Source organism: Anopheles coustani, chromosome 3, assembly GCF_943734705.1.
Source record: "Anopheles coustani chromosome 3, idAnoCousDA_361_x.2, whole genome shotgun sequence".
Classification (NCBI taxonomy): domain Eukaryota; kingdom Metazoa; phylum Arthropoda; class Insecta; order Diptera; family Culicidae; genus Anopheles; species Anopheles coustani.
In genome coordinates, this window is record NC_071288.1 from 91505864 (window position 1) to 91530305 (window position 24442).

Consider the following 24442-nt stretch of genomic DNA (forward strand, 5'->3'; position numbering starts at 1 on the left):
TGTGTTGTGGTTTTTTCCCTTGTTTTACTTACTCCTTTTCCTGTTCTCCATCGATTTCTCAGATGCAAACGATTGATTACGATTCCCATCATACCAACAAAAAAAAAAACTTTCCGTTTCATTGCGATGCTCCCGGTCCTCCACTCCCCCACCTCTTCCCTCTCGTCATGCTTTTCGATCGGTATGGAAATTTATTCTCGTTTTCCTCGACGGCTCAAGGTAAAACCGTTCGCGAGATAAGGCGCGAAAGCAAATTGTCGTCCCTTAGGGGGGAGGATGAGAAGGAACGGGCCGACGGTTGAGAGCTTTTCCCATCCTTCGTGCGCCGGGGGCGTCAGTTTAGGTAAGCGGCTTTGATGCGTAATTCATGGCGCTCGCTGCGCAAGTCAATGTGGCTCCATTTTGATTCCTTTTTTGCCGGTCGCGAACTCGCGTCCATTGTTGCGGTTATTTTGCAGAATAATTCACGAAGCTTATGCTATCCGGGCCCGTTGTCGCCCGTTTTTTGGGGTAACTTTTTCGAATTTGTTCGCCTTTCGATTTCATCAGCGCACCACACCATATCGCGGTGGGAATCTAACGAAGGTGAGGACGGACAATAGCAGAAAGATGCGTTAAAGAAGCAGATTAAATTTTGCACTTTTATTGTGTGGTGAGCAAAAATAAGCAACCACTTTTAAATCGAAATGAAAAATGATTCTTGTAAACTGCATCCTTTCCCGAGCGGGAGGGTGAATAAAGGGAAGGAAAGAAGATGAACCAATCAAGATGAAGCAGGAGGGACGCAACAAGGTGGGTAGGTTCACCTTGAAGAAAAGACAAACCCGTTCCGGACCGGGCAATAGCCAACATCCAATCCTGAAGATCACTTCAGCCAGTCACCATCGTCTGGCGCTGTAAAGTCCTTCGTGTCGATGCGTGTTCAAAGTATGACAGATGATTTTCCAAACCGACAACACATCGAGCGTGCCGGATCCGGTTAAGATAAGCTGGCTTTGAGTTTCCGCCGGAGGATCGCCGGAGAGAACCCGCGCCGTATGTACGAACGAATGTCATCGGCAAAAGCTGCCGATCAATCAAATCATTATACAATTAGCGTTTCTCGCTTTCCGCCCTCGGTTAAGCACAGACTCTCCCCTCCCGGCCCATACCACCCCCCTTTGCCACCGGCGGAAAGATGGAGTATTAATTGTAAGATTTAATTAGCAATATCTGGCATCGCGATCGATAAACCAAGCCCGTTGTTCGACGACCGGCATCTGTATGGGTGGTGGAAGTGCTTCGTCCAAATGGAGGGAGTAAGGAGGACGAAAACTGCACTTCACCAGCAGCAGCAGCGTTGCACTTTACGTGCAATCGTCTCATCGTGTTTTATTCCCTTACATCTCTCGAGGTCAAAGCCGTGCGAACGCTTCTCGTCTGCAATGGGGGAAAACCTACTTGGAACCGATGGCGGAAAAGGTTTCGCTCCGGGGTGGGATTATATTTCATCGAGAGTGAGTGGAACGGAGTGGGACGAGAGCGAAAGGGAAGGTACTTCGCAGATGTTATCGCAATCTGGCTTTGCTGCGAGAGTTTCGAGATGATATTACCATTTAAATCTGAATGCTGGAACAAACGGGCGAACCTTTCCGAGCGATCTCTTCCGCGCTAAGTGGTTCATTTAGGTTCTCTACTTGTGTAAACCGACCGAAGATTTACAAGCGATGGGTTTAATTATTATTTTCTTATCAATTACATATTTGATTTCGCCCTTTTTCCATCCAATTTGATGTTTACAAAACGAAAATATCAACACTAGAATACATGGCTTTGGAAACTTGCCCGAATGCTTTTTGGGGGTCGTTTTGACCCCTATTTTGAGAACGCTATAACTTCACTATTTTTGAACATTTTTCAAATCCATAAACTGTTACGTTTTAGTATATTTATTGACTATCTTTTGGTGTTTTTATTTTTTTATGTACCATGATATATGATCGATCGATTTGAGTAGAATTTTAATCCTTTTCAACTTTTATTCTTTCAAAATGTATCATGTAAATTCAGAAAATAAGTATGCGCTATGATGTTGATATGTTAGGCCACCTTCGAAAAATAATTTCATATTTTTAAGTTAACAAATAACGCCACAAATTGATCTCGAAGATATGGATTTCAACATTTTCCATACGTACTTTCCGTACGCGAGCCTTTCGAAGCGTTATGCGCGATACGTTACTATGGGAATTGGCGTTATTTTCGATCTTCGAGGCCAATTTATGACGTCATTTGTAATGGCAAAAATATGATTTTATTTTTGAAATGTTGCTCAACATACTAACTTTCTAGCGTACATTTTTTTTTCTAGATTTACATTATAGATTTTGAATGAATAAAAGCTGAAAAACGCAATTCCGACCGTTTTTGTTATACACCGAGCTATCGGAATATGAAGATCGTCAAAAGATAGTCAACAAATTAACTAAAAAGTAACAGTTAACGGATTTGAAAAATTTTCGAACAGCGAAGTTATAGCGTTTTACAAGTAGGGGTCAAAATGACCCTTAAAAGCATTCTAGGGATAGTCAAGTTGATTCTCGAAACTTGTCGAACAGAAAAATCTGAATCTGATTTTTGTTTTAGATGATTTTGAGAAAAGACTTATTTTTTTTTTTAATATTCAGCCGTTTTCGAGATATTAAAATCGAAAACTGCGTTGGTGTCAAAATGACCCCAATTTGGATTCTAGGTGATAGTTCTAAAAAGTTCTAAAAAGTTTTTTATCCATAAATAAATGAAAATGCAATATAAAAATTATAGTAGTATTTTATGTCAATTCTTTGAGAAGCTAAGTTTTTGCTTAGTCTTCAAAAATCGTTGGTTTAGTAAATGTTTTAAGAAAATTTTATTAAAAAAGATTGTTCTAAAAAAGTGTGCTAAAAACGCTTGGCAGTCAACGTGTTAATCCTAACTGAAGTCAACAGGTGGTGACTAATAAGTAAACAGACGTTCTGAGACAGAGAAGTAGACCAACCGCTTCCACCGATGCGTTCGTAGAAGTCGATCAACAACTTGGCGTTACTTTGTAACAACAGAATCAAAGCTTTTCCCCACTCTTCATTCACTTCCCGTTCTCTGTCCAACTCCTTCTCTATTTTCCTAATCAACTTCAAGCCAGTTCTTCGGTGTTCCAATCCTCCCCTCCCTGCAGAGGCTTTCTTCTCCCTAACCATTCTAACGCTAATGCATAATGGATGAAGTTTTAGTACGACCGTCTCGGAAAAGGCACGGAATCAAATACACATTTATGCAATTTAAGCCAACCGCGGAAGGATTTTTATGCCATTAAAGATACGCGTTGGTGTATGTAGAGAGAATTTGTATGTGTGCACAGGTCAATTGTGACTGTTACACTGACCCAGTGGCGTGTTAGTGTGCATCTATTTGGGACACGAACGGGGAAGTGTTAGGTTCTACTTACAATGTCTTTCTTATTGCATGTTAATTGTTTTATATTTCTTCCATATGTTGCCAGTACAAAGTTTAACTTTATGTTTTTTTCTTTTCTCTTTCTTTGCAGGTAAATGTATCGTCCTGAATGGATTTGGATCATTTGAAAACCCGATTTATGTAAGCTCCTGTTCTAAGAAAGTGGAATGTTCCTTCGGCATAACTCCCAAAGTGTTTCCCCGAGTATTCAACTTGTTTGAACAAGTGTGATGTTCACGTTCACTTTTTGTTTCGCTGTTGACGATACACAACAGCGCGGGTTTATTTGCAATTGTAGGTTGTCGTTTTTGACCCAATTCGAAGGTTTCTTAGTGCGTTTCGAGATAATTAATGCCAAACGACACTTTTTGAAGTGTTGCATTTAAAAATAAGACGCAGATCAAACAAGCATTTATGATATAGCTACCTTTGTCTCAGTTCCCAGCATTTGAATAATAGCTGCACTTTGATCTCGCTGAGTTAAATGGGCAAATGAGGCAATTAAAAATGGTAATAATTTTCCGAACCCTTTTTTAATACGCGGGGGAGTGATGTACGCAAACAAATTTAAAAAAAAAAGAAGTGCTCGAAATGATGTGGCAAAAAGAGTTTCGTAAATTGTTTAAAAGCGAAATTAATCGCTTCTCGGTAGAGAAAATGGAATTGGTGAAGACTTTGAGTAAATGAAGAGGAAGAATTAATGTAGAGAAGAGTCATATTTTAAATCAGATGTTGCAATAAAATGGTGACGTGTTTCTCGTTGGTGAAACATTTAATTTTCGTTTCGTCCGTTTCCTTTGTCTTGGGTGTTGGGAAATTAAATTGTCCTCTTACCCCTGGGGAGGGTTTTGTGTTTTACTATTTGTGGCTCAAACAGTAGCGGTTCATTGGTCAAATTGATATCGTTAGAAACCCGCCGCCCGTTGTGTTCAGTTTTCTTTTTCAAAATATTTAAAGCTTCGGTCGAGCCTCGTGAACGTGAGCAATGATTTATGCATCACCGACGCAAAGGTTTCCCGATCGGGAGTTGGGAGTCACTTGGTCCGGAGTTGGCGTCAGAGTTCTGCTTCCCAAACCCTCATCACCTATTCCCCATTAGGAATGGTTAGGATGAAACTGATGCAAAGTCCGATCCTTCCCGAAGCCGACCGAAAAACGGAGCTGCTCGCTACCATTGATACCGAATGTCCGAGAGCTCCGTAGTCGTTGTTTGCTAACTTATGTGCATTTTCGCAGCACCATCGGTGGCGCTCAAGGCCACGGGGAGGGTTTTGCGTTGGCTTCCGCCTGATACCGCTTCCAGCATCTCATCGTCGGGCGGTACTGTTTTCAAGGTTCGCCCGAACCTCCGAACACCCCGTAATGGTAATCAGGAAATTCCTTCGACTTCGTTCCGTGCGGTGCAGCGGTGTACTGATGGAGATAGTGAGCAAAAAGGGAAATAGAAAAAGGCAACGAAAAACAGCAGACATGCAAATAGGGAAGAGGGAACTTTTCGGTTTAATGTTGAAAGTTGGTGGTGTGCTAGTGTTTTTTTATTTTTTAGTTTTTCCGGTGGCAGCTTGTCTAGACTTTTTACTGGTAATCTCCTGCGCGCACGATAGAATTTTGGGAAAGCTCTCTGTTTCTTTTGGAGTCCGGCCAAACATTTATCGTCGGCCATGTTTTAACATTATTTATGTACGATGGCAAACTGGACACGATTGTCTTCCGGTAGCCAAAGAACAGTCGGGGAGTTTAACCGGTGTGAATAATAATTATTTTGCAAGTTTGGTAAAGTTTTTGAACCGTTCATTGAATTAGTTTGGTAATAACATGTCTTGATTTTAATACTGAAACACTTTAATCGAAACATAAAACGTATGATTCGTAGTTTCCTTTTTTGTTTTTGATATTTTCCTGATTGATTGTTGACTTTTCTCTCGTCAATCGTGTCGTGTAGTGTTTTTGAACCGAAAAATAAAAACTCTTCAACCGGTGTGTAGTTCACTGTCAGTCTGGCGTTGGTAGGGTAAACATTTAAGGAACTGTGTCAAGTTTGACAGCGACTGAAAAGGATTTCCCGTGTATCGAGTGGAAAAAATTGGAACCTTGATTTCCTCCGTCGGGCATCGGTGTTTGTTTCCCTCTATCGAAGCAGTTTTGTTTGGTGTGCGTGAACGATTCATCGATACGGCGCCAGCTCGTCATTCATTGCACTGCAGAAATAACAAAAAAAAATTGAATAACATTTAAATTAGGTTGATTAGAAGCGTGTCTCGGTTGGGCAAACACATACACACACACACACCCGACGGCATGACAACCGCATTAGGCAATAGATAGACACTCTTCACCCTGACCTACCCGAAGTCGAAAGGAGGGAAAGAAAAAAATAGTGTGTTCACTTCACTAAGATACCGGTCGGTTTCCCTTCGCCGGTGCGAATAATTTTCCCCCAAACACTTTCCACTCGGTGATGGTTTTGGGCGAACGAAAACTCCGTGATGATGCCGATAAGCGAATGGGAAAGGAAACATTCCAACCAACCAACTGGAATAGTCCAAGGCTGTGTGGCCGAGCGCCGCTTCGCCATCAAACTGTTTGCGCAACAGTCTCGTGATCGTCTTCTCCCTCCGGGGGAAAGGAGATAGCGAGGAGGTGGAGGAAACTTTCACGCGATCGTATCTTGGTGTTTTATTTTTTCCTTTTCTCATCCTGTCTTCGCTTCGTGCAAATATTCCATTCCGTGCCTCGGCCTCGTGTGAAACGGTGGTTGCACCGTTTGTTATGTTGTGTAAATAACGTCTTAGTGTCATAACAAGTTCACTGGACGGATCGAAAGGAAACGTGTTGGTTCGTATTGAAAAGAAAGTAGATCGATCTTTCTCCGTTTTTTTAAATATTCCAACCAACTAATAAAATGATTTATCATCTGCGTACATCCCTTCAAACGCTTCCATGTACTTCTATTTAGTGCTTTTAATTTTCCCACTTGGACATGGCAAAAATCGAACATTCCCAAGCTGCTGTTTTCATTTTTCTCGAGCTTCTAATTGACCTCAATATCGAGCCTTATTGGATCATATTCTCCCAAGACCGCTCGGGTTCCATTTTCCAGAAGCATGATAGACTTACAGGGATTTTCAGATGATATCATAGCAGTAGCAGTATTTATTCCAATAGCGTCAGTTGATTTTATAAAGCGATCATGTTTATTATGACTGTGTCAGTTGAAATGAGAATCGTAGCAGTTGATATTATAAAGTTGGTATGGTAGGTCGAGCGATGTACGTAACTAGCGAGTATAAATGTATATCGTACGAATGAGACTCCAAGGTTGTTTAACATATCAGGTGGGTTCATCTCACATGAATCGCTTTAATTTCAATAGAAAACGAAAGGAATCTTTAAACAAGCAGTGCTGATTAATTTTCATGTTAACTGCATGTCATTTTTTAACATATTTTGTGAGTTGTTTCGTTCCAATGAAATCGAAGAGCTTCATTCAATATGAACCCACCTGTTATGTAGATCCACTTTGGGATGTCATTCGTGCGATATACGTTTACACTCGCTAGTTGCGTACTTTGCTCAAACTGCTGAACCAGGAATATTATAATATCAACTGTAACGATTCTCATTTCAACTGACACAATTATAATAAACATGATTGCTTTATAAAATCAACTGACGCTATTGGAATATCATGTGCTGCAGTTAGAATAGATACTGCTACTGTTATGATATCATCTGAAAATCCCTGTAAGTTGAACGGTGTGCAACTTTGTCCTCTTTTCCCCACGAGATACGTTTGTCTCGTTCAAACAGAGGAATAGTTTATCATGTGACTCTTGCCATGTTAAGGACACTAATTACATGGTTTTTCCTTCCAGTGATTTTACTAAAACACCATGTCAGCTCGCATGCCACCGTTGTGCTTTTCCGAGCCCACCTTTCGGTCGGAAACGAGAGATTGAACCGACAATAATGTCGCGTGTGGCGCATCGATCGTGCCACTGGCGTGTTTGTCCGGATTTTAGGCCTTTGGCCTGCAGAGTGACCTACATTTGGGCGTGTTTTCGTGTGTATGCTTTTCCACCCTACCACCACCAACCGTTGGCAAAGAAAGAAGCATTCCAAAGCGAGTGATTCGTGGAACGAAAGCATAACATATGTTTTGCCTTTCGCTTGCTTTTTCACCGGTTTTGTTTGTTCTATATGGTTCTGTACGAGGTAAACATTATTAGATTTGCACGCAAAATACGCACAAGTGAGGGAGAGTTACTTCCGAAGATGATCTGCAAAACCCTAACCTGCCCCAAAAGGAAACCCAGAAAGGGCGGAGTAGAAACGAGACCCCAATTTCTCCTGGTTCGTCTTGCTTCCCATCGCGGGAAGCCAACCAAACATGTATGCATGCATGCATGCATGCGTAATTATGTATGAAGCGCTGTACAACATCACCACAAACGAACGACTGGCGCTGGCGTTGGTCGTCGGTCGTCATGTTGTTGGTACAGCTGTTCCGCGTTTGTGCCGCGAGTCATGCAACGGTTGTGTTCTCGGTGTAGGTGACTGCAACCCCCGTACCCGATTGTTTGCCGCCGCCGCCGTGTTGACCTCGTTTACGTCCCATCTCACTCGCCGCCGGTCATCACCATCGTCATCATCGTCGTGTCATGGTGGTCAGAAGGGGTTGCATTTTTAATGCAACAATCATTTACGAACCACAAAAGGGGGGTTTGAGAGATGGATCGGCGTCGGTCGTGCGAATGGGTGGCAGGTTTTTCGACGTGGTCGAGCGAAACAATAGCCGGTGTTTTTTTTTTTCAAGGTGTTCGAAGATGCCTCGGGGGGAGGGGATTCGGTTCAAAGCGTATATTTACCGATTTTATTTACCGTTTGTGTGTTCCTTATCCATGGGATTGGATGGATTTGTAGCCTTTTGGGTTTAGTTACCTTTCATGCGGATCTTTCATTTGTTGGGTGTGTGTTTTAACTTAGCATATTTATACTTGAATTATTAACAAATAGTTATGACTACTTCTAATTAAACTAGACTTTTCCACTTCAAACACTTTTTAAATCTTTACTCCTTTTTTAATAAATTTTCTACTCTATTGGAAAAAATAAAATCGCCGACCTGCTCTAATCAGTGGCCCCCTCCCCCCATTTTTTTAGCACACATTTTAACCCACACTGGCACGCTCTTTAATCTATCTGGGGCACAATGCGGGGTCACCGATTGTGTCACTGGCTGGTGTCCAGCGCAAAGTGCAATTAAACCCACCGTTTACCATAAGCCATGCATTCCCACGGAGCTCCGACTCTCTTTGTGTAATGTCGTCATCCACCATGCGCCTCCATTCAACCGAAGAGGTTGTAACATTTTTGTGCAATGTTTGTGTATTTAACTCAAGGGAAATGTTAATGTTATTGGTAGGTTTTTGTTTGTCCTGGATAATAATTTCATTTTTCTGTTGGAGAACAAAGGACCCTCTTTCTTGTTTCTTGACCAAACTTTGTTGAAAAATGACGAACAATTGTTAGCGACTGGTTTGGAAAGTAGATATATCTAAAATTTTAGTTTAAAATCACCTCAAACTATGGTAAAATAAAATTAAATACGTTTGTTAATTGCTGGATCAGAATTTAATTAAAATATTTTGAATTAACTTCTTCGTTTTCGATTTTACACTGTGGATTTTCTTTTCATTTGAATATTTTGACTTAATTTGGTAGTGCAAACGATGCCACAAGATTGAAGCTGAGTTCCAAATAATACGAAATGTAATGTTTAAATTTTCCTTACCATTAAAACCGGAGTTTTTCATCCAAAAGACATGTCATATAATTTAGATCGTTTAATTCTGAGTAAATGAAAGAAAGGTAGTAACCCCCCCTTTTTTTTAACATTTTATTTGAACAATTGTTTGCCTCTGGGGCTTTATAATTAGTATAATAAATATACGATTGAAAGATGTAAGTCATTAAAACAATTTGTATCATTTCTGCGTACTGCAGAACGAATGTGAATTAGGTACTGCCTCTTTCTTTCTCTCTTTTTCTCTCGCCTTCTTTCTCTCGCCGGGTGAAGTTCATCTCCCCACAGACCTCCTCAAACTGACTGCATTCCCCCCCGAGTGGGGTGTGTTTGGGGCTGGGGATGATGTGTGCACTAGGGCTAGAATCATGGCGTCCACGATGCTGATTTATTGCTCGCGCTGCATTCACTTCTTTGCCTGTGCGTGTGTGTGTGTGTTTTTCAACGAACGCGTGTCATAGGTCCCTCGTTCTACTGCATCCGGTGCGCGAGCGTGTGTGCCATTTGTAATGTTTTATTTGCTCTTTGCAGCAGCATGTTTGTTCTTCCATTAGTGTGCTGTTCAATTTTGCCGGACCGTCTCGAGACGATTTGCATCTCTCGACCTCTCGCGATCGCGCCAATGACTGCGTGCATCTTTGTGTATGTGTGTGTGTGGGGGGGACAGAGTCTTGAAGTTGGTTTTTAGTTTTTTTGTGTCTATTTTTAATCCTTTTTCTTCGAATCTACTATTTAGTCTCGATTCGATTTTGAAGGTTTCTCGCTCGGTTTGGTCGCTGTTGACCGGCTTCCATTTTTTTTGTTTATTCCCCTTGACAGACTTAATCGTTGTTGTCTAATGCACCGGCTTCCTCTCACTTTCTATCGTCTTATCACACCAGCTCCTCGCCCATTTGCCCATTTCCTCCCCCCCTCCCATTTGAGCGGCATTTCCTTTCGCGGTCGGTCAGTGGGTTTTAGGGTGTTGATGTGCATCGCCGCCGGTTGGCGGGTGGGGACGGCGGGGGGCCTGGGCCTCTGGCGGCCATTGCTAAGTTCATTGCTCTAGCGTGGCTGGCGGGTGTTTTGTATTTAGATTTCGCTGATGATGCCGACGGCGCGACGATGAGCGACGTGCATGTGAGTGATGAAGAAAATAAAACAAACAAAAAATACAACACATTTGCATGTGTCTGTGTGTGTGGTTTGGCGATGGGAGGCTTTGAACGCCGTTTTTGCTGCAACGGACGCTATTTGTCTTTTGCGATTGCAGTGCGTGTTTTTTTTTGCTTCTTTTTTTTTGGTTTGGCTATGCTCTTCTTTTTCTCTCATACTGCGCCATTTTCATACTGCGCACCGTTTAGAGACCGAGTTTTTGAGGGACGCACACGTTGCAGATTATGGTGTATTTCGTTTTTGTTTTTTTTCCACTTTTCAATGCTGCACTCGGCCGGAAAAGGAGTGCATCGTTGATAACCTTAACCAAACCAACCAATCAACACAAACGAATGTGGTCTTTTCTTTTCCGTTAATCCACCACCAACCACCTGCTCGGTAACAATTGCATTCCATTGGGTGACGTAACTTGCATTTTTAAATTCACCCAAAAGCCAAACAAAACATAATTCATTCGGTGTGTGAAAGAAAAATATGTTACTGCGCCACAAAGCCAAGATCATCGTCGTAATGGCTTCGGGGATTACACCCTTTTACGTCTTTTTGTTTTGTTTGATCGACTGCGCCAAAACTGCAACCTTCTGTGCGTCCATTGGCGTCGTATGGGCGTCTCGTCGACGACATATTCGTCTTATCCTGCATTCGAACGGTGGCCACATGTGGTGTTAATTTTCATTTTTCCCTATCTTTTTTTCCCCGTTTGCTTGCATTGTCTTCTTCGCTCGACGTGAAAATAACAGTAATGACTGCGTGTGCATGTCAGACTGTCTGAAAATACGACACTGGCCATCTTTCGGCACCGTTCGAAAGTGAGAGCTTGCACAGGGAAAAGGAACCGGGGGGGGAGGGAAAGAGCGACCAGAAAGCCGTAAGGTGAAGGACAAATCCCCCTCCCCTCCTGCCATCCAACAACCGTGTCATGGAGTCGAGCACATTCGCTTCGCTCTTACTCGACACGATGTGATAACATTTCTTGCTGCATTTTCGTTTCGCGTCACAGCATGATGTATTTTATTTCATTTTTGTTTCATTTGGCCAAAATGTCTTAACCTTGCCAACGTTTGGTATTCGTGTCGGGTTCACGAGTGTCCGGTCTATGATTATTAACACGATGGACTACTCTCATTTTGATGGTTGTTGTTTACGGTATTCCGTATTTCCGCTCGATCCATCTTTTTAAAGGAATTGTTTTGCATTTTCATACCAAAATAATTGCTCAAATGTAATTTCCGTGTAATTGAAATAGTTGCATTAAGGAGATTTTTCGTTGATGACATTTTTGTCATGTTTAATTTTCGCTTGGAATTGAACCTTATTATGTGAAAAAGGAAATTAGTTTCCTACTTGGAAAAGGACAATATTATGACTATATGACAAATTCGTAAATTTACATACTCATTTATCTACTTTTCCTTTAACATTCCACTGTTCATAAATTTTTCAATTTGTCCAATCAGTCTCGGTGTGGAAAAGCTATCTCGTAAAATACTTCTTTTATTTGACTGTAACATCATTTTCTCTCTCTTCAGCATAGCCACTTAAGCGTAATGAAGCCATCAAGGGATGGAGTAAAAAATCTCTGAAAATGATACAACCGCAATGAGGCTAATGAAAATGGCACCTTCTCCAATCATCTGTGCTTGCTTGCTTTATTTTTCTTCTTTCGGTCATACGAGAAAACAAAAAGGAAAAAAGTACATTGAACCAAAAAGGTGGAGTACACGCAGGAGGAGGTCGCAATCGAAACAATAAGCAAAATTTGGGAAGCAAAATGCCTCCCCCCACCCGGAGTGCAACTCTACGCCATTGTGCATGTGCATCAGAGCCAGAGGGTGAGTGCAGCTGCAGTTCGGTCGGCCGGGAGAACGCGAAACTCATGAAAACATTCGGTGCCATAAAACATTCGGATGAAAATGACCTTGGCCCGTCATTGATTGTGTTTTATGGGTCGGTTTTTTTGTTGCCTCTTTTTGCGTTTTGTTTGTTTTCGTTCGCAATACACTCGCATAAGGTGGAGGGTTGTTTTCCCGACGATGGGAAGGGGAGGGGCCGACCTTTAGGTGTTAAAAGAGGCCGTTTTCCTCCCGCACGTCGCCCCGTTTGGTTCGCCCGCGGGGACCGAAATCTGGAGACATGCAATCAATAAATTTGGTCTGGTTTTTTTACTCATTCGAGACGCGCCGGTGCAGCGGGTGGATGGTTGGGTGGTGCCTTTCGATGCAGTTGCATCCCTGAACGTGTCGCGACTGCAAGTGCGGAGTGGCTTCGTTAAGCCATTGCATTGAGTCGCTGACTCTGACCTTATTTATTGATGGTGGTTGGTTTTGTTTTTCATGGCGTTCAATTTTTGCATTCGATTTCATGAATGCCCGAAATTATGGTCTATGGCCGATAGGTTTTATAAACAATGCCGGTTCAACATAGTAGTAGCAAGGGAATTACTATATTTTTGGTATTTAAATTTTTATAACATTTACAAAAGTTTGTTAGAAAAATGTATGAAAAAAGAAACGCATTTAAACAGTGAAATATGAAACAACAAATAAAGACGAAATAGAGAGTCATTCCGTAAATACAACACTGTTAAAACAAACAACAAGTATCTGCTCAAAAAGAAACTGAACAAACGAAAACATATGTTCAAAATATACTTAATACCTGATAATTTAAACGAAATAAAATCCTGTACAATTCTCCAATTGAACCGCGAAATTTTCCATACGTAAGGGATTCAATTCGCAATTTATTATTTACATTGCAATTGTATTTAATCTGGCAAAACCGCAGAAGGAGACAAAAAATGGGCAAGAAAAACAATCAGCAAATTGGAATTAAGTAAAGCGGATGAAAAATGAGCCAATGCGGGAAGGAATTCGTACCTCCCTCCCCCATTCCCACCTTCCCTGGAGTTCGAGGTGAAATGTGCGGGCCACGGATGGAACCTACCTCAACAGAAAGTGCAGTTGTGCCTGCATCTTTCGTACGGTGCATCCCATTCCAGGCAGGCCTGGTCGCTGCATTCTCGGTCGCGGTGCACTGCACTTCACTGCACTTCATTGCCATCGTCTTCGTCGTCGGTGATGATGATGACGACGATGATGTTGGCGACGAGGAAAGTGCAGCGACAATTGGAGCAAGTGAGTGCAATGCAGAATTTGAACAGTTTGTGGAGTGCCGGCGGCCGTTGCAGTTGTCGCACGGCTGTCATCGGGTTATCGTGCCGATGTTATGGTAATAAATCGTTTCTAGATTAATTTGCAGCAGTTGGTGTCCGGGAGATGGGGAGCATTGACGGCTTTCACTTTAAGTGGAAACGTTGTGAAGAGATCAATCATTCGGTTTGTATTTGGCCAATGTTTATAGTATGATAAACATTAGCTTAAACATTTTGTTAGTTTATTGCATTTTTATATGAAAATCAATCTCTTAGTTGAGGCATTACTTTGCTTTCTGTTTCTCGTTTTATTTGTTGATTTTTTTTATCAAGTAATTCATTCATGCTTCATTTTGCTGGTTTTTTAACACTATACTGTGCTTTAAAAAAACCTAAAACATAATAAAAATTATTAATGATAGACAATACGAAAAAACGCGACAAACCATCAGCATACGATAGACAGAAAGTGTGCTAAACACAAAGTGAAATCCTTGGTTATTTTTAACTATTTACTTTTGTTATTTTCTTGTTCAAGTTTTGCATTTCTTCATGTTCAAATTTTTGTACATGACTTTAGTACTTTCCCAATTACTTGTTTTAGTCACAAGTCTCTCTTTTGCGATAAGCAACTCTTGGTCATGTTTAGTTTTACAATCATCAATTTGTTTAAGAACTTTTGTTCAACTAATTGAAATTTTAATAGAACACATTTTAAAAAGTGAAAATTAGTAGAAAGATTGCAGAAAATTTTCCCTCGGGATTATTTGTGCAACTAAATTTGATCGTTTTTTAAAACTGTTAAAAAAAACCAACGAACCGGAAAAATACTGAGAGCACAAGAAAACAACGGTATAAAAAATCAGCAACAACACGAATTCCTAATCGACTTCCTTCGCTGGCTTGACGTGTAACGGGATAAGGGCGAGCATTTTAAAATGTGGATTGGTTATTCCAGCGCATCAGACATGCTTTTTTGAGTGACACAGCCTTCAGAGCGCACAGAAAAAAAGTAAGATTTCGCTTCCCTCCTACCAAGAGTCCGTTCAGAGTGGTTAAGGAACACGAAAAGACGAATGGGTGTGACAGCATCTCATTCCTGTGTGTGAGTGTGTTTTTTTGCTTGCATCTGCACGGCCCGATGCAATTGTGAGCCGGGAAAAAGGAGACGAGAAGCGAGTGACAGAAGAAAAAGGTTCTCGATCAAACGGTCGGTTCGGTTGCCTTCTTCCTGTCGGACGTCGGCCTCCACCCTCCGCTGCAACGGAACGTGTTTGTTTTGCCATTCCCCCGCACTCTCTCGCCCTCTTCCGGGGCGCCTCCCCCAATTGCGTGGTGCATTTCTCGAAAGTCCATGAAAATCTCAAAGTCAACATTTTTATCTTTCGCCATTAATAATTCATTCCCGCAGTGTAGCGAGGGGGTTCGGTCGCGCTTGCCGGGAGTGGCCACCCCGCCGAGGAAGGTGCCGAGAAGAACGCCGACGCACGAAAAAGGGAGCCAACGGTTGTGGTTTGCATATATTTTTTTTGTGTTATTGTCCCTGACCGCTGGACGATGCATTCGAATGAACCGGGGGAGAAGAAACTGCTTAAGACTGCAACTTCAAATCAAGGCTTTTGCCTTCGAGAAGTTAAGCATCCTGCTGGGAGGGGGGAAATGGGCAGGTCCTGTGAACTTCCGACGGGGGAACATTCAGTGCCAGCCGTGCGTCAATATTTCCGCCCATCGCCGGAAGAAGGAACGGGAAGCGGTCAGTGCTTTGGTGGTGATTGACATTGCGCTGTGGGTTTCAAGGTGAAAGTCATCCATTTTTCGCCTCTTCTTCCAGCCAAGCTGCAGTTTACAAACGATGTCTGCAGCGATTGCATTTGTCGTCTTCTAGAACGTCTCGCTGTTCCGTTTCAGATTCAAATGAGAAAGATCCAAAACGGGACGATGAACTTATCACCATATTTAGTCACCAAAGGGGAAGCGAAATAAAAAAAAAACTGCAGCTGACCTTACAAGAGATGAATATCCTTGGCGCATTTGCGGACCTTATCCACTTTAAACGGCTGACGGACGCCGTTCATAACTCAACGGACATCTGGCACAACCTTTGACCAAAGAGGCTGACCAAACCCCGACGTGCAGGGGAGCGATACCTTTGGACGATGGAAATGATAATTGAATTGAATTTTCATACGCAACCCAGGAACACAACTACCCTCGAATTGTACAACCCTTCCTTAGCGCAAGAGGAGTAAAGGTTGGTGCTAATGGGTTTATCCTTGGATGGAAAATGGTCTCGAAAATGGTTGGAATTCAATTAGGAAAGCGATTGATTGGTCGAAGTAACACACACACATGTGGCGTTAATTTTCTTTTCGTGCCCGGATAAAGACAAGTGTGTTCCGTTCGGTAGAGTTTATGGATAAGGGAAGAGTCCCCTGCGTCTGCCTTTAAGTGATTTTGTTTTATTCCCTTGGGTGTGATTATTGCAACTCCTTGTTTTTCATGGTATAAAGGTGAAGGTTTACACCAACTTTCATTAAAACATAATTTTGAAGTGCACCGTTTTCGGACTGGTCGAAGACGGTTTTATCGTTCCGAATCTGGAAATAAAAATGGAAGAGTTAATGGTTGCAAATTTGAGTCCTAACATTTAGGTATTTTCTTACTAGGTTCTCTTATGTTATAGTTTATGGAAAACTGCTCGCTCCATCCCATTTGCAAAGACTTGATTGATTGTTCAGCCAAACTATCAATCGGGACTAGTTTCACCGACCGAAACTTTTCCTTTTCCGAGATTTCCTTCTCCTGACGACTTCGGCGGTTGAACATTTTCCCTCTCATCATTGTTAAAAGTTCCGGTTAGCCGTGGTTTCGATGTGTCCGGTTGAGGGACGATGTGTTCTCCTGACAATAAACACGAAACCATGTGAAAGGAACCATCATGCCCACGTCAAATGATAACCCTCGGTTTGACCTGCATCCGGGGAAAGGATTTCTGTCTTTGTCTTCTCCTGATCCACCGGAAGATGGACCCCGTGGGTTTTGGTGGAGGATCGTGGATTCCCTGTCATCCGGTTTGTCCACGATACATACACGGGTTGATGAATGGATGTCGACCGCAGCCGCTGATGAGGGCAAACATTTCGAAGGAAACAGTTTTGACGGCAGCCCATTTTCCGGTTAAAAATGGCGCTTTTACATATGCCGCTTGGTGGCGAATAAACTTTACAGGTTCATAGAACCCTCCATTGGAAGCTAGAAAAGGCCTAGAATACAATAAAATTAAGTGTCTGAAAGCTGTACAACTTTTCTCTCAAGGGTTGTTTATATACTAGCAAACTCCCACTTGCAAAGACCTGTCTGTCTATGAAATGTATTCCTCTCTTATCTTACGACAGTGTCAAGCACTCTAATGATGCTATTTCAAAAAGCGGCGCGTTCAAAATTGAACATTAACTTAGAAAAAGGGTCAACATCCATAAGTTTTCCGTGTGCCCGTTGCGACTGGATTACATTAAGCCGTCGTTGTTTTGGGTCGCTCGTGTCTCTGTCCGCATCCCGACACGGACTCGGCCCCGGAGTTTTAAAGGGCCAAAATAAAACCCTCCAACCGTGCCCTCGACTGCCTTTCATTTGTCCAGCGACCCAACAATCCTCACCGTGGGCTCGCTGAAAGTTCAGACACCCTTCTCACGGGGAGGAAGGATTGTGTTGTGAAAAACAAAATAAAAACGCCACATTTTTCATCGCACGGCCGGCGTTATTTACGTAAAAAAAAAGGTAAAATGAAAATAAAACCTACAAGCGTGATCCGAAAAGGTTTAGCCCCGGTGGTACAACTCACCCGGTTGTGGGTTCGGCGTAATTTAATCGAAGCCAGACCAACGAACTCGATGTGGCACGCAGGGAGGCCTCCTTCGGGCGGTGGCGTGGTCGATGGTGGTGTGACGTTTACGTCTGGGATACTTCCAAGGATCCAAGGAAAGAAAAAGATCTGTCATTATTTACACGTGCTCAGGCGATGCCGCCGGCGCGATAAGGGGGAAAACTCCCGGAACGGTACGCAGACGAACGAAATTGGACGAGTCCTTCACGGTGTGTGCCACTTACTTGTTTTTCCTCGACGACGCCCACCATGGTCTTTCGGTTCGCCCGTGTTTTATTTTTTCATTATTATTACTAGGCGAACTCCAACCCCGGAAACCGGCCCATATAAGTCCGATAAAACGCAGAACGTAGTAAAGATGGGACGGAAGGATAACTCAATGGAGGCGCCTAGTTTGTTTGAGCGTATGGTTTCCCTCCTAAAAGAATTGGCAAAGCTTATTTTGTTTGTTACATCTAAAGTAATGAATTATTCAGTTCGTCAAAACATACATACGATTTTCTACCACTTTAAAAGTCTTTAGGATTTTTCTCCTATTGCCTCTCGTGAACATAAATCGCTGCAAAAGAAGGAAAGTTGAGGAAAACGTCAGTGACCTAAGCATACATATGGCCGGGTGAGGCACAAAAAATGGCCTAGTTTGTAGGCAGCTCTTCCGCAAGCCGTTCATTTGCCATCGGCATTCGGTTGCTTTCAAGGATACCAGACAGAATGTTTTCGGTATTCTATTTTTCCTTTCACGGCCCTTGCCATTTGCTGCGGGAGGCTCGCGACAGACACATCGAAGGCTTTCCGGCGTCAGCAAATCCTCATTTATTGTTGTTTTTCGACACGCTACTTTTTCTGTCGACTAGCGGGTGTTTGTTGGAAAGCTGTGTGTGTTCTGTTTTTCTCCGCTTTTAGGGAGTTTTATTTTTGCTAATCATTGGTTTCTATCAGGTTCGGTTGTATTGTAGGTTTTGTTTGTTCCTCCATTTTTACTGCCAATCAATTCATCACACATGTTTCCAGTAGCTAAAGAAGTTTTTGTTTCATCTGACTGAGCACTTTTTAAAATGGTTTGGTAAAAGAAGGCTCTGATGTTATATTTCGCTTGTGCGTCGGGGCCAGAGTTTATATTCGTATCCGGAAGACGCATACGCAACACCGCACAGCTTCATCAACGTTCATCCATTATTCAGGATGTTTTGGCTCGACCTTCCACCGGAGAGTACATTCGTCTGTTCTCCGTCTGGCTTTCTCTCTGCCGAGTGAGATCTGATTTTCCATGAGCAGAGCGAGAGTGATCCCCTAGATCAGCTGACTTTTTTAGACCTGCTTGTGTTGAAAATTTCAAAAGCTTTCTGCAAGCATAGTCCATGGATCCGAATGACTAAATTATCATCCGCTTGTAGCTTAATTTGCTCTGTTTTTCTTCCTTCACAGGCCCGCAGCTTTTGTTGCCAACTTTTATAGGCCAAAAGATACAAAATGCAGACGTCGTCGGGCGAGTGTTTAATTCATAACCGTAAATAGCACTCGTACGATGATGCCCCTTGCGTGAAGGACACTATTTTCCAAAGGGGTTTTTTTTGTTGCCGTTTTAGCCGTCCCAATTTCATTCAAGTGCCATCGTTTTTCGCAAACTCCACCCCAACGGCTGTCGAGCGAGCAAACGCTGATCAATGTGTTTTCCCTTCTGACGAGCTTCAGCCGCCATCATCCCTTGCCGTCGCATGCAATTTTCCGGTCCTTTTTATTTTGGGGCGTAGCAGGAACGGCTTGCCAATCCAAGCTTTCCTCTTGTTCCTAACCCCTCCCGTTCGTGTGTCATGCCGCGCGCATCTGTCTGGTCTTTATCGATCGGGGGGTTTATTTTTTGTGGGCCACCCTTATGCGAGCCTCGCCGCATGGCTCACGGCCTGGGCGGCCGAGAAGGTTACGGTTCGCTTTTTCGAGCCTGAAAGTTTTTGGCCTTTTGCTGGTCCTTCGGGTCGGTGCTGACGAGATCCGCCGGGCGACGAGGTGACCGTCCTCACGCACTTAAACAAATCCACACCGCCAGACATCGTTTAACGTAATCCCTTTCGCGTAAGCGGCATGATGCTGATGATCCTGCCGACTTTGGTCATGGATGAACTGGTATAAATTATGACAAATAGCAGTCAAAACAAAGTATGAAATTTCTTAATTTGTGCAATATAAATAACTGAATATATAATTGGAAGAATGAACCTACCGAAATGCTCGAACCAATGCTGTTTTGTTAAGCTTTACAACAAAATTATGGGCTGCCACAACTTCACGCTTGATTTATCGGTTTCTTGTGTTTCTTTTACTTTCACTGAAATAAAAAAAAACCCTTATCGAACAGTAGCAACCCACATCAAACCGACTTTGATTGATGAAGTTTTTGTTTCACTTTCTTGTCTCGCTGGGAATCAAGTGCTCCGAGCCTAATGAGATTTTTCGGATGTTCCTCATCTCATGGATTTTTGCTACCATTTACGCATCGTACGAATTCGTCCTTCGTTTTTGTGACAGTTCAATCAGGGTCATGCGTTGATAACTAAAACGAGACATTCCGTGCTTTACAACCGACGGGCGGTGTGGGAGTTTGAGGCAACCGTAAAGTTTTCTACGTGATCCATCCTTCGCTGTCTCGAGTGCGAAGATGTCCTGGCAACGCAATGGTTACGGGATGGTAAGATTTGCTTACGCTACGCAACAAAGCTTTGTTCGTTCGAACCACGTCCCGGTTTCATCGAAGCAAGCGGAAGTCAACGAACTGTGCCAAACAACCGGCTGTTCATCATCAACGGACCCGACGACTCTGCAGTCGACACACCGACAACGGACGTAATATTAAGAAAAATGATGACCCATTTCTCGGCCCGGAACAACTTCCTTGGGTGTGCGTGGGCCGCGCCTAAGATTCATGCTAATGGCTTCATCATCACCGCGAATCCTGCCGCTGCTGCTCATAAGATTAGCGGCAAAGCCGGCTGGTATGGCATTTATCTGCATTCTTTTTTTATGTGTTTCTGCAAAAGGAAATGAAGAGAAATGATAAGTGTAATTTGCTAAATTATCCCCGAAACATTGCTTACCGTTGCATTTGTTGTTTTTCCCCCCGCAATTAGATAAATGTCACGGTTATGGCGTACAGATATCATTTAATTAGTGTTATGATACGTACAAGCTGTACACAAATTAACACTGGAATGAATTTGAAATGTTAAAAATTGTGGGTTTGCAAGCATGTGCCATAGTTGCTCCTTGCTGAAAGGTTTACTCGTATACAAAGTATTTACAAAGTTAGCGAAACTAGAGCGGTTCTACAGGAAAATAAAGGTTGACTAACTCGTAAAAACAGGATTTACAAAGTTAGTGAAACTAAAGCTGTTCTACAGGATCATTTAACGACTAATCTGTTTCCGCTGTTGTGACACCGGGGGAAGCTGCTAGTAGTTGGTAGTTTTCGCTTACAATTAACGTTTGTTTAATGCTCAAAACTTGGCATTAACGAACTTACCTATTAATTGTGAACGTTAACATTACATCTATTTGAATGTACTTATCCCTTTCCCGCTCGCCTACTGCGTTTGCAACATAACTTTAATTTCCTCATGCCATCCTTAAAGTAACAAAATCAACGCGCAGGTTAGCTTTACAAGGTTATGGACTCCATCGAGAGATAAGTTTATTAGGTTAGGTTACTTGTTAATTACAATTCTCAATATCCACCAGTCTGCTGTGTGTAGACTTCTATGGTATCGCCCTCCTCCATCTCCAGGGTAGTCGGTGTGTCTTCCTCGTTGATCGGTTGTCCATCGAACCGAAAGCGGACGACCTGCATCGACAATCCAGCCCGATCGCAGTACGCGTTCATTAGTTTACGCAATTGCGTATGTCTTTTGATTTTGAACTGCACGACGGCATTGTCTTGCCCGAGTACCTTCAGGTTGATGTGCTCGGCGTCTTTATCCTTTTTGTCGTCCGACATGTTCTATCGTTTTGTACTGGCACACGAGATTCACTGCAATTGAACGGAAGCGCAATGGGCAAATGTAACATGAAATAACGTGTTTGAACATGTTTCGACACAAACTTACATGAAACTTGTAGTTTTGCCTCGCTTTTCGAGATCGACGCGGCTTTGCAAGTCCAACGATGTTTGGTAAATGACAGATGGCCGACGTATGTCAGTTTGACAAATGGTTGCGCCAAGGTGAACACAACATGCTTGATATTGTACTCACCTTGTCGCTTGTAGAGAAACTAGAGATGCAATGTCGGAGCTGGATTGAATGGTTTAAAACGATCGTCAAAGAAAGCTGTGCAATCCGATCTTTTAGTTAGAATGATTATCCCAACATGATGCAAGTGATATGATTTATCATGTACAAGAAGTAGAAACTTGAATTGGGAGTGAATGCACACGTTTTTTTTTCTCGGAGCGGAGTTTACTGATTTGATCGCGGAGTTTCAATTCCGGTGATTACCGGTTTGGAAACTTTTCACGAACAAAACCAGATACCGGTAATTACCGGTTGCGAATCGTAATGTCTCAGTGGAATATTTCAACATGCGTTGAAATGTTTCAAATGAAATTCAACGGCAGTAATAAACTGTGGCATATACGTTTGAATTTCGGTTTGAACGTTGACAAAAGAATCAATCTGTGACGAAAAGATTCTATAAGGTACATCTCCGTTGTGCGTGCCAAATTAATAGGATTGACGTTTTATTGAGACAATGTTGAATGTACGCTTTCATAACTTATGAGTTCTGATACAGTTGAGTGGCTGCTATCTATTTTACTTCACATGGGAATGTTTCTAACTTCAAATGATCAAATGTTGTTCTAAGATTACATTTTATAAAATTATATGATGTTGAAACTATTGTACAACTTTAAATGGTACGACAGTTTGCCGGTGCGTTTGGGTGTGAATGTAGGGGTTTTGAAAAGGAAAGTCCTTGAAATAACCTTAACCCGGCCGAGGTCGACATTGACAACAATCTACCTCCCTATGTTTGCAAATTACGTTGTAACATTGTCCTTCCCTTTCGGTCCTTTCCATCCCCAGGGATACATCGCAAATGCCCACAGCAACGGCGTGTGATGAAACATGGTAACATAACAGCACTCAGTACATACATACACATTTATAGACATAACCCGGCGTCATATAACAGGTCGCACTCCCACAGGCCGAAACATCTTCGGAACGGTTAAAATTTCGCATGGAAACCATGACCTATGACCCCGAAATTCAGTTTGCCCCGGTTGGGATGGGCTTTGGTGCGCAGTGCGCAGTCTCCGACGGGAAGGATGAAGCATAGGACGCCGCTCAGGATGTTGCCAGACTCCAACTGGGTGAGGAAGGAGAGGACTCTCTCGGTCGGTTTCCCCGCGCATTTCATTTCATAATACAACTTTACGAGCTCCTGACGGGTTGTCAACGGGTAGGGCAGAAGCGGAAGGGGAATGGAGCCGCCAGAGATCCGCCAATGTTCGAGAGGAAAATGGTTGCACCATTTATATCGCACCTTTACCCGGTGGACACACAGGTAGTATATAGCCGGAGCTGATGAAGCTAGATGGGAAAAGGACGCCGAACTAATGGCAACACCACCTTATGTACGACCGTTCGTACGTGACGCCAGACCATGTTCATTGCCTGGAGTCGTTGCACGCGGTTCTCCTTGAGCTTGACTTTCCCTGCCACACGCAATCCTCATTTTCTCGTTCCAACTTGCGTCCCCTTTTTCTGCATTTTTAGGAGTTGGGAATTCTTACCTCAGCACTTGGTGTCAAAAGTTTGAAATATTCTTTATCCTCCTAAACGAGTGAGTCGAAGAGGTTGGCGGTTAGAGCAAACATTGTTGAAATTCGTTACGTAATCTTCTGGACATAGTATTTCCACAACAATACATAAATGGACATAGGAAACCTTTTGAAACAATCCAGTTTAGAGCAATCCATTCTATCTTAATTTTATTTATGGCTCATAATTTTTGCATCTGGACATTTATGCGATTATTAAGAATTAAATTTAAACTGTTGTTAATTTTACTTAATCATTATACACATTTCTGAGAAATTGAATTTAAACAATAACATGAATAAAATGAAAAAAATAGGCTTAAAGAATCAAAATGCATAAAGAAAACAAACATTTAATAACTATATTAATCAATTTTTGTTCAATTGTTTCAATTGTTCTTGAATTATTTTTATCCCACGATAATAGTAAAAATCAAGCTTTAAGTATTATGTAGTCATTTAAAAGATTGCAAATCATTTTTCCTAATAATACCTTTTGCTAATTGTGGCTTGTTTTTTACGAACTTTATATTTTCAGACTTGTACACGAAAACAAAGAAAACATTAACAAACATATCTGTGTGTTTCTCGAGCGCTTTTTTATCAGACATGTTAAAAGAAAACAAAAAAGAATGCCTAACGCTGAGTTCGGAATTCCTATTTGTATTCCATTTTTCATTAATAGAAAACTAGGAATTTCCCTTTTCCATTGTGAATGTTTTCAAAATTAGTCTCTCCATTGTGTGCGGGAAAACTAATGGATATCCTCATCTGCTTGCATCCTCTCTCGGCATGTCACCCGGGGGTTTTCCTAGGAAAAGGGATCAAACAACATAACCTAACGCAACGGCGAGACATGTAGTCTAGCGCCGAAAATAATGTACATTTGGAAACTCTTCTTTTTTTCCTCTTCACCCCTTCTCGAACATTTCGGCGGAAATTCAGATGTGTGGTTTTTTTTTATTTTCGTCGGAAGTTTGGAACCACGAAGCATAGAGCACATACACCACTGTCGAATGTACATAACGAATGGTCCTCGGAAAGTCACAGTCAAACACAGACACATCGGTTTGGGGCAGACGGAAAAACGCTGTGGGGTAGGTCGGCTTTGGTCGTGTTATTCTGCTTTTTCGCCATGGCGTCTGGGTAGGAATTTCTCGC

At 42.3% G+C, this 24442-nt stretch overlaps 2 protein-coding genes across 2 annotated transcripts in view; one reads left to right on the forward strand and one right to left on the reverse strand.

Moving 5' to 3' along the window:
* LOC131258808 (ecdysone receptor) overlaps window positions 1-24442 on the forward strand; it is a 199106-nt gene that overhangs the window by 33564 nt on the left and 141100 nt on the right. The window lies entirely within an intron of this gene.
* On the reverse strand, window positions 21043-21643 carry LOC131258809 (small ubiquitin-related modifier 2-like). Its single transcript, XM_058260191.1, has 2 exons — window positions 21564-21643; window positions 21043-21487 (listed from the first exon to the last, which is right to left on the reverse strand). The coding sequence occupies exon 2, from the start codon at window positions 21452-21454 to the stop codon at window positions 21185-21187; it is 270 nt and encodes an 89-aa protein (XP_058116174.1). The 5' UTR covers window positions 21455-21487; window positions 21564-21643; the 3' UTR covers window positions 21043-21184.

What these genes read in the sequence shown, in the direction of transcription:
- LOC131258809 (XM_058260191.1), bottom strand. Translation starts at nt 21,454, where the DNA reads ATGTCGGACGACAAAAAGGATAAAGACGCCGAGCACATCAACCTGAAG.